Consider the following 9,651-nt stretch of genomic DNA (forward strand, 5'->3'; position numbering starts at 1 on the left):
CAGAGGTGCAGAAAAGAAGCCCCCTTCCTCGCATCCCACCTTTCCTTTCCACTCCGCTACTCTGAAGCCCTTTTCACCTCACTCCTGGCTCCTGTGAGTCTAATTGCTCTATCCCCTTCCAGGTCCTCCTCCTCCAATCCACCATTATCTTTCTAGCCACATGTACGAGTCATGCCACTTCCCAGCCTAACTTTTGATGGTTCTCTGCTGCCTCTTGAATAAGATCAGATTCCTTCCCTGGCATTCTAGGTTCCTTAGCCCATGTCCTGGCCCCTTATCCTTCCAGGCAAATGGAACTGAAATAAGCTGCATTATCCCAAATTGCCCTGAACTTTTCCTTCCTCCATGTCTTTGCTCTCCTGGTGCTGGCTCCCACCGTGAGAGTGAAGGAGGAATTCCACTTTTTCACTCTAAATGCCTCCTCTTACTATTTACATTCTTCTAAATTAACAAGAATTACCTGGATTAAAGAATGACTGAGTTTTAAGGACTAGTTTAAACCTCCTTCTTCGACCTGCCTTCCTGGATCACCCAGGAAGCAATTTTTCTCAATTTCTATTATGAAAATGCTCCTCCAGGCTTTACTGCCTCTTAACTTCTTATTACAGTGCTACTATGACTTCTTTCCTACTTAATTTTTAAATCCTTTAGGGCAAAGTCTGGGTCTTATCTTGTTTCCCATGGTCCCTTAGCCATCGCCCATAATAGGTATCCAACAGACTTTAGTTGAACAAGTTGAGGAGTTAGGAATTCATTTTGAGAGTGCAAATTTAAGAGTGCAAATCTATGCCGGGTGCGGTGGCTCACGCTTGTAATCCCAGCACTTTGGGAGGCCGAGGCGGGTGGATCAGGAGATGGAGACCATCCTGGCTAACACAGTGAAACCCTGTCTCTACTAAGAAACAAAAAATTAGCCAGGCATGGTGGCGGGCGCCTGTAGTCCCAGCTACTCAGATGGCTGAGGTAGGAGAACGGTGTGAACCTGGGAGGCGGAGCTTGCAGTGAGCCAAGATCACGCCTCTGCACTCCAGCCTGGGCAACAAAGCAAGACTCCATCTCAAAAAAAAAAAAAAAAAAAAGGGGGGGTGCAAATCTAAATTTCCCTAGATTGGCAAGTAAAAGGTATCTCTAAATTAGAATGTAAGTAGGGCCTTCCTATTATAGAAGATTTAAAAGATTTTCCAGTGAGTTAATCATTTACATTCTTTATTTCCCAATTATTTTAGTAACACTGCACATCACTGTAAAGGCTAGAATATGCTGTTAGATTGACTGATTGTGTGTGTGTGTGTGTGTTGCCTCCCTTTTCTTCAAGAATCCCTAAAAGTGTGATCAGTGAAGAATGTAACCAAACTATAACTTTCCAAACTTATAACAAATCAAGTCAGCTATTCCCTGCCCAATCCACCCAACCAAAGAAAAAAGATTGACAGGTTCTCAGTCCTTCCCTACAGAGTTTGTCACCAATATCACCTCAGCAATCCAAGGACAAAAACTTCAGCAACACAGGCCCTCTCAAAAGCTTGTTCCATGTGAAAAGCCCTCATTAAACTCTGAGTTATATTTAGAAAAAAAAAAATGAAACAGAAGTTATATTTAGATGAAATGGCTCAAAAGAATTTTACCAAAAGCAGCATGTTTATACTGATCTTCCAAAAGAAAAGATTTCCTTAGCTTTTACATACAACTCCTAAAAACAGACAACCTCTTCATACGTATACACAGATTTCTGCTTGGGTTCCTCTGGGTCTGGAAGAACAGGAGCTCCCAGGATATAAGAAACACTGCCCAAGGGAAGCAGTGGGATATAAAGGACTTAAAAATGAGCACGCGTTTGAGGACCAGGATAATTTCATACAAAAACCTGACTTGAGATGGTCTGAGAAATAATGAAGCAAAGCCTTTTGTGGGCTTGTGCTGCACAAAAAGGTTCTGAAGCCGGGCGCGGTGGCTCAAGCCTGTAATCCCAGCACTTAGGGAGGCCGAGGCGGGCGGATCACGAGGTCAGGAGATCGAGACCATCCTGGCTAACACGGTGAAACCCCGTCTCTACTAAAACATACAAAAAAAAAAACCTAGCCGGGCAAGGTGGCGGGTGCCTGTAGTCCCAGCTACTTAGGAGGCTGTGGTAGGAGAATGGCATAAACCTGGGAGGCGGAGCTTGCAGTGAGCTGAGATCCAGCCACTGCACTCCAGCCTGGGTGACAGAGCGAGACACCGTCTCAAAAAAAAAAAAAAAAAAAAAAGGAAAGGTTCTGAAATTTATAAGATGGACACAAAAACCATAGACTTCCTGAGCAATACTACTTAGAAGTGTTTCTTTCCAAAATGTCATCAGCAGTCACTTCATGGTCACAGTCAAACTACTTTCTATCACGTTGTAGCTGGCTTGCTGAACCACTTTCAACATTTTCTTTTTGGCTCTTTTTTGTCTTAAACTATTTTTGGCATTCACTTTCTAATGTGTTGACTTACATTTTCTTTCTTTCTTTTTTTTTTTTTTTTTTTTTTGAGGCAGAGTCTCACTCTGTTGCCCAGGCTGGAGTGAAGTAGCATGATCTCAGTTCACTGCAACCTCTGCCTCCTGGGTTCAAGCGATTCTCATGCCTCAGTCTCTGATGTAGCTGGAATTACAGGCGCCCGCCACCAAGCTTGGCTAATTTTTGTATTTTTAGTACAGATGGGGTTTCACCATGTTGGCCAGGCTGGTCTCGAACTCCTGACCTCAGGTGATCTGCCCGCCTTGGCCTCCCAAAATGCTGGGATCACAGGTGTGAGCCACCGCACCTAGCCAACTTACATTTTCCTAACAAAGTTCTAAGCAACAGCCCCAAAGTGGTTTAGTAAACCGTGAAGCCTTTTCAGAAATGAATGTGTAATTTCAATGTGATTATTTGAAAAATGGTTTGTGGCAGTTATTCCTCTCTTCACAGGGTCCCTGGGCCTCCAGACAAGAAGCAATTGCAGCTCACAGAGACTTGGCCCACATCCCATGCTGAGGGGACCTCTTCTCTAAAGAGCCTCAGGAAAAGGCTACTTCCTAGCATCCCAGCCAAACCAGAGTGGAGGGCAAGGGTGATGGCTCATGGGGAGAGATGGCCAGACTGTAGGATGGGCCAGCCCCAGTGGTCTCAGCAGGATTATGCCAGTGAGTAAGGCTGTTGAAGCCTCCTGCCTGCTATTCCTAGGGTTCATTAACACCCTGAAAATACTCCAGCCAATTCCCACTTATGCATCTGGCTTGGTATTTCCAGAGGAAGTGTTAGAGCAGCAGATAACTGGGGTCACCTAATTTTATACTACCTCTTGGCCTTAGAGCAGCAAAGCCTAAAGTGGTGCAATTTAGAGGCCAAACAATAAAAAAGACCTAAGATGTCAGAGAGATCGGATCATGTATCCTGGGCACTTTCCTCCCTTCTCACTCCCCACCCATATCTATCCACATTCATTTTACCAGGCTGGGAAACCAACAGAAGGCCACTTTGTCTGTACCTACCATTTGCCTACAGTGACAATTACCTTAATTATATTAATAGAATCCTCCAGAGGAAAACCATTATCTCCACCCTATAGTCCAGACAACCAAGTGCTTAAATATTTCCTCATTTGCTTTACTTATTGGCAGCAAAAGAAGAGGGTCAAATTAGGTTTAACTGTGCTGACCTAATGGCAGGACACTTCCCCAGTTTATCAGTGAACTAACACAGCGAAAGGCACACAGAGACACAGAAACACTGGGAAATGAACTAACTTCTGTAAGGGCAAGTCACCAGGAAGACAAGACGTAGGTATGGGAGTGGGATGGGACATACTAAGTCCCCAAGAAAGTACAAGTCCTAGGAGGCTTGAAAGGAGGATGGTGTCTGGGCCAGGGCAGGGAACAGCTGCAGAGATGAACAAGGACAGTCAGAGAGGCACGCAGAGACGAAAGGTCGGCTGCCTCAGGAGGGCTCCAAAATCCCACACAGGCCTGGATTTAGTAATCAGGAATCTCCAGGATCAGCAAGAATCAGCCTTTGGAAGTTCTTAGGCATAAGAACACATAATATGATAGAAGGAAGGAAGGAGGGGACACTAACAAAAATCTGTTTCACTTGGGCTCTTAGGGAGAGGAGACAGAAGAGCCTGGATGAATCAAAATGCCCTAAAGAGAAATGGGTGCATGGAGAAATAGCCTTGAGGGAGCCATAGTCGTATTTGATGGTGAAATAGTCATTTCTGGTGACTTCAACTGCACCAGGACTTGGCTGAGGGCTGTTGCACAGATGCTAGTGCCTCCCAGACCCCTTTCTCTAGATACCCTAATGGTAAATGGAAACATGGGACTTTAGAGGCATTAACTCTCCCCCATACGCAAAGTTACAGGAATCCCACCAAAACTTACAGAACTAAGCTACATGTGTGGGCACTGGTGGGAATCATTGAAAACCTAAAGAAGACTACAGTAGGTTGTGGATCCCCCCGCCTTTGGTTGGCACGCACCTCTTTTAACACTAATGAGAAAAAGCAACAGCCAGACTCACATTCAGTTTTCACTGCAAAAGTGACACTTACATTCAGGACTTCCTGGGGTGCTCCAGGCCAGCAGGGCCAAAGCAGCAAGGCCTCCCTACCTCTCGGGGCAAAACTGTGAGGTCTGTGTGGTCCCACTCCCCATTCCCCTCTCCCTCAGTCAGAGTCTCTCCCACCGCCCCCGTTAACCCCCCTCCAACCCATCTGGTAATGGTAGCGCCCCTGCTGAACCAAATGTGGAGGCCTTGGCTCTCCACCGACCGCTGTACAGTGACAGCGGGAATGGCCATTCGGCACCTAGCCTTTCTCCAGCACACTTTAATTATCATCGTTACCTCAGGGCAGCCTTAGCATAAAGTGGGTTGCTGGGACCCTGCTCCTAAGAGGCCAACACTGCCTGCCCCCTTACCCACCGTCGACAACGAAGTGGCGGGCACTGGGTAGCTAGGCGGGAAGCAAAGAACTACGATGCACATCGCGCCCAAGCAGCAGCACGAGGGGGCCTGGCACACAGTAGACAGGCGTTCACCCAAGATCTGTCATCAGACCCAGTACATGGGCAGGGAGCCTAGGGGTGGAGTGGCGGCTTGGGGGACACAAAGGCCTCGCCAGCCCCCAGCTGCGCCCCGCGCAACGCGGGGGGCGGGAGTTTAGAGCCAGAGAGAGGGGGCGAAGGAATCCGCCCTCATTTGCACGTCGTCTGGGGCCCGGTCAATTTGCTTAATCACCGCTCTAAATGCCAGCGCGCAGCACACAATACGCGCCCATTAACAGGTTTAAAGTGTCGCAGCGCTCGCTTTAAATGAGAAAAGCAGGCGACAAAAGGGGGAAAAAGCCAAGTTCCTCAACTTGAAGAATGCCTCGGGTCGCCTCGAAATCATCTACACGAGTATAAAATTCAGAACTAGTTCCGCAGAAAAGCTGAGGCCCTGGTGCGAGGGTTGGGAGTGGGAACGGGGGCTGTGAATAACCCGCCACGAAAACTGGGTTTCTTAGGAACCAGCTTGCAGCAGCCCAGTGAACCCGCAGTCGGAGGACAACGTCGCCAACCCAGCTCCCCAGGCCCCTTGCCCCACTGCCAGAGAAAGCTGACCGATTTCCAAGAAGGAAAGCGAGACCCCCCCAAAGCGGGCACAAATCCAAGTTTCCTTCGGTGCAGGCGAAGAATTCTGGAGACCGAGGAAGATCCCAGAGGTGGACTCCAAAACCTCAACCCGCAAGAGGGGAGAAGTTAAAGGAACTTTACTTTCATCCAGGCACTGGCCAGCGCAGCCTCGCGCTGGGCCGCCAGAGAGTAGTTCAACTCCGCAAACAAGTTCTGCTTGGGATCGGCGCAGGAGGCCCCATCCCCCACTCCATGGCCCAGCCCGGGGGCGCATCCTGCGGGCCGCGGCCTCCCACCCTCCCGGGCGCGCTAGACGCGCACTCACGGTGCGCGCTCCTCCGGGAGACAGGGGTCCGTTGGAGAGGTACGGGCTGCTCAGGTCCGGGATCATCAGGAAGGGGTACCCAGGGTATGGGGGTCCTTTAAAGAACGCGCTGTCCTGGGGCCTTCTCACTGCGAACAAGACCAAGGTTGAGGTGAGGCCCGGGCCCCCGGGACAGCGCCGCGGCAGGGGGCTCGGGGCGGGAGCCGGGGACCCGAGCGCCCCCAACGCGCGCCCCACGGGGGCTGCCGAGGCGGAGGGCAAGAGTGCGTACACCCGAGCAAGGGGGACCGTGGGCCGCCTGGGCTGAGCAGCGGAGCGCAGCGGGGATCGAGAGTGGGGGGCTGTCCCGGCGGGCACGTACCTTCGGCGAAATAGTCCCGCGGCTTCTGGAAAGTGTCCCGGGCGGGCTGCGGGCGCCTCTCAGCCTGCGGAGGAGACACAAAGGCGAGAGCGGGTGAGCGGACGCAGGGCCGGGATCCCCCGGGGCCGGCCGCGGAGCCTCCTTACCTCCGAGTCCGAGCTGCTGCTCTGGTTCTCCGACTCGTTGACCAGGGACGACTTGACCTCGTCTAGGTCCCGCTGCGCCGAGGCGCTGTCGCTGCTCGGCTCCTGCTCCTCGCCCCCCTCGTCCTGGAAGGGGATCAGCTCGTCGTTCGCCCCGAGGTCGTCCCCTCCGCCTGCTGCCCCGGCGCTGGAGCCACTGCCTCCCCCGCTGCCGCCGCCGCCGCCCCCGCCGCCCCCGCCGCCGAGCTGGGGCATGGTGGGGCCGCGGGCCGGGGCCGCAGCTCTCGGAGCCCCTAGCCGCCCGCGCCCTGCCCGGCCCGGCCCGGCGCCCCTCCCGCCCGCTCGCCGGCCCGCTGCGCTCGCCGCCGCAACAAAGTTTGACAGGGCGTGGCCCCGCGGGAAGCGGGCCTGGCGCGGCCCGGCCGGGGCACAGGCGGCTCGGCTCGGGCCCCTCCAGCAGCGCCGAGCCTAGGGCTCCCCAACTCGCCGCCGCCGCCGCCGCCTGCTCCGCCGGGGCGTCCCAGCCCCTGGCCCGCCGGGGAGGGGCGAGCGGGGAGGGAGGGAGGGACCGCCGGGCTGGGCAGGGGGGCCGGAGGGAGGAGCCCCGGCTGCAAGCTGACACCCGCGCGCCTCGCGGAACCCGGAGAGCTGCGGCGCGCGCGCACACACACACACACGCACTCACACTCACGTTCACACTCGCACCTTCCGGGGGCTGCGTGTCCCTGCAGCGTGCACCGCCCCCAACCCCAAACTCGCCCGGACCTCCTTCCTGCGCCCCACCCTGCACCCTCGGCGGCCCTCCCCACGGCCTCCCTCGAGTCCTGGAAGTCTTGCCCCCACCCCTCCGCATCCCCTAACTTTCTCCCAAAGAACCCCCAGAACTCCGCGCAGGTTCACACCCCCTCCCACCGTATGGCGCTGGCGGACAGGCGGCACTGCCCCCTGCGGGAAAGCCTCAGACGCACAGACTGGCCGCAGGGCCCTCCCCCTGCCTGGAGTCCCTCCGAGCGCGCGCGAGCTCGATGCACAGACCAGGAGACTGGGGACATTTATGGGACCCCGCAAAATGCCCGGCGGCTTTCCGCGCCTCTTTACTGTGGGGTTCCAACGCGACCCCCAGCCCAGGTTTTCGACCTTGTCCAGGTATACAGATTCCCACGCTGAAATTTTGAAAATCACCTTTTCTTCATTGTTTTGGGGCTAGGTCCTAAATCGAAAAATCGCGATCTTGGGTTCGAAAAGAATTTGAATTTGTTTCATTACGAGAGAAAATTGCCTGTCCAGTGATCTCCGAAGCCATTCACAAAGCTGCGTGAGTAGCCAATGAACACGAGAAAAATGCTCAACCAGCCTCATGCCTAAGTAATGCCTGTGGTGCGAGTACCACGGCCAGTGCCTGTAGTTCCCTCTACTCACGAGGCCGAGGCAGGAGGATCTCTGGAGCCCGGGAGTTTGAGACCAGCCTGGGCAACATAGTGGGACATCGTCTCCAAAAAAAAAATTTTTTTTCTTTTAGTAAAGAAATGCCTGTTTCAATGACATTAAGGTGTCATTTCTCTCCAACCTGTGCGGGAAAGTTTGAGGAAAATGAATAGTATCTTGTGTTATCCACCGTGGGGAACTATTAGAGCATAAACTTTGAAAACAGTTTGGAAGACAGTATGGAACTATGTAAAACTATTTTCAGCACAACTGGCAGAAGAGTTTCTACAGAGGTGCCCACCCATATGGACAAAGCCACATATGCTAGGTTCAAAGCATCAGAGAGCTTGGTGACATGCATTCTTCATCTTTCTTTACAGCCACAGTCCATGCAGCTGGCCAGTTCTATGCAGTGTCCCCACCCCCCCCCCAACCCACACACACACACAGGCACATGGACCTGGATTGATTTTGGAGGAACATCTTTAAATGAAGCACTGTATATGACATTCACTATTTTATTTTTGTTTTTAAAAGAATTATACACATTTATTTCTGCGTAGAAAGAAATCTGAGAAGATGCAAATTATTATCAGTGACTATTTCTGGGAAAGGATAAGTGAAAAGAGATAGTTTTCTGCTTTCTATGAACTTTACAACAAGCAGATATGCCTTTTTGGATTTGGTTCATTGCGAGGGAAAATTGCCTGTCCAGTGATCTCCGAAGCCATTTACAAAGTCTCATAAAACGTTTTCAAATAACAGATGTATCTTGAGCAGTATGGAGTAACAAATAAAAGTTCCTCTTTCCCCCCCAGGATAGAGTACCCTTCTGGCTAACCACTTTCAGTTAACTCCCTCTGGTTAACCACTGTTACTAGTTTGGTATATATCCTTCCAGACACTTTCCTAGGCAGTTATGAACATATGTAAACATTTTTACAGATACTCTGATTTACATAAATAGAATCACACTCTCTGTATTATTGCGTGTTATTTTATTTTTATAAGATTTAAAAGACGATTTTTCATGTCTGTGGTCCATAAATATATGAAAAGCCTATTGTATTAGTTTCCTGCTGCTACTGTCAGAAATCACGAAAAATTGGTGACTTAAAACAACAGAAATTTATCCTCTCACAGTTGTGGAAGACAGAAGTCCACTGTCAGTTTCACTGAGTAGAAATCGAGGTGTTGACAGGGCCATGCTCCCTCTGGAGGCTCCGAAGAGAATCTACCCTTGTCTCTTGCAACTTCTGGGGACTTGTGACCACATCATTCCCACCCTTGCTTCTGTAATCACATTGCCTTCTCCTTTTTTTGTCTGTGACAAATCTCCCTCTGTCCCTTTCTTATAAGAAACGATACTTGTGGCTGGTCACGGTGGCTCACGCCTGTAATCCCAGCACTTTGGGAGGCCGAGGCGGGTGGATTACGAGGTCAGGAGTTCAAGACCAGCCTGGCCAACACGGTGAAACCCCGTCTCTACTAAAAATAAAAATTGGCCAGGCACAGTGGCAGGCTCCTCTGATCCCAGCTACTCAGGAGGCTGAGGCAGGAGAATCGCTTGAATTCGGAGGGCAGGGCTTGTGGTGAGCCGAGATCGCGCCTCTGCACTCCAGTCTTGGCGACAGAGTGAGACTCCATCTCGAGAGAGAGAGAGAGAGAGAGAGAGAGAGAGAAAGGATACTTGTGATGGCATTTAAGGACCACCTGGATAACCTGCCCTTGTCAAAATCCTTAACTTCACATCTGCAAAGACCTCTTTTCCTTAAACATT

The 9,651-nt window shown here is 51.5% G+C and overlaps 1 protein-coding gene across 2 annotated transcripts in view; it reads right to left on the reverse strand.

Moving 5' to 3' along the window:
• TCF7L1 (transcription factor 7 like 1) overlaps window positions 1-6,997 on the reverse strand; it is a 180,724-nt gene extending 173,727 nt beyond the window's left edge. Inside the window, exons 1-3 of one of the 2 annotated variants that reach the window (XM_050753037.1) lie at window positions 6,450-6,997; window positions 6,304-6,367; window positions 5,943-6,070 (exon numbers count right to left, since the gene is read on the reverse strand). In XM_050753037.1, coding sequence (XP_050608994.1) covers window positions 5,943-6,070; window positions 6,304-6,367; window positions 6,450-6,701 — 444 coding nt within the window. In that variant the 5' untranslated portion in view covers window positions 6,702-6,997. The remainder of the gene's footprint in view (window positions 1-5,942; window positions 6,071-6,303; window positions 6,368-6,449) is intronic. The other variant, XM_050753036.1, reaches the window with a different exon arrangement.
• Window positions 6,998-9,651: the final 2,654 nt, after the last annotated feature.

This window comes from Macaca thibetana, chromosome 13 (assembly GCF_024542745.1).
Source record: "Macaca thibetana thibetana isolate TM-01 chromosome 13, ASM2454274v1, whole genome shotgun sequence".
NCBI classification, from domain to species: Eukaryota; Metazoa; Chordata; class Mammalia; order Primates; family Cercopithecidae; genus Macaca; species Macaca thibetana.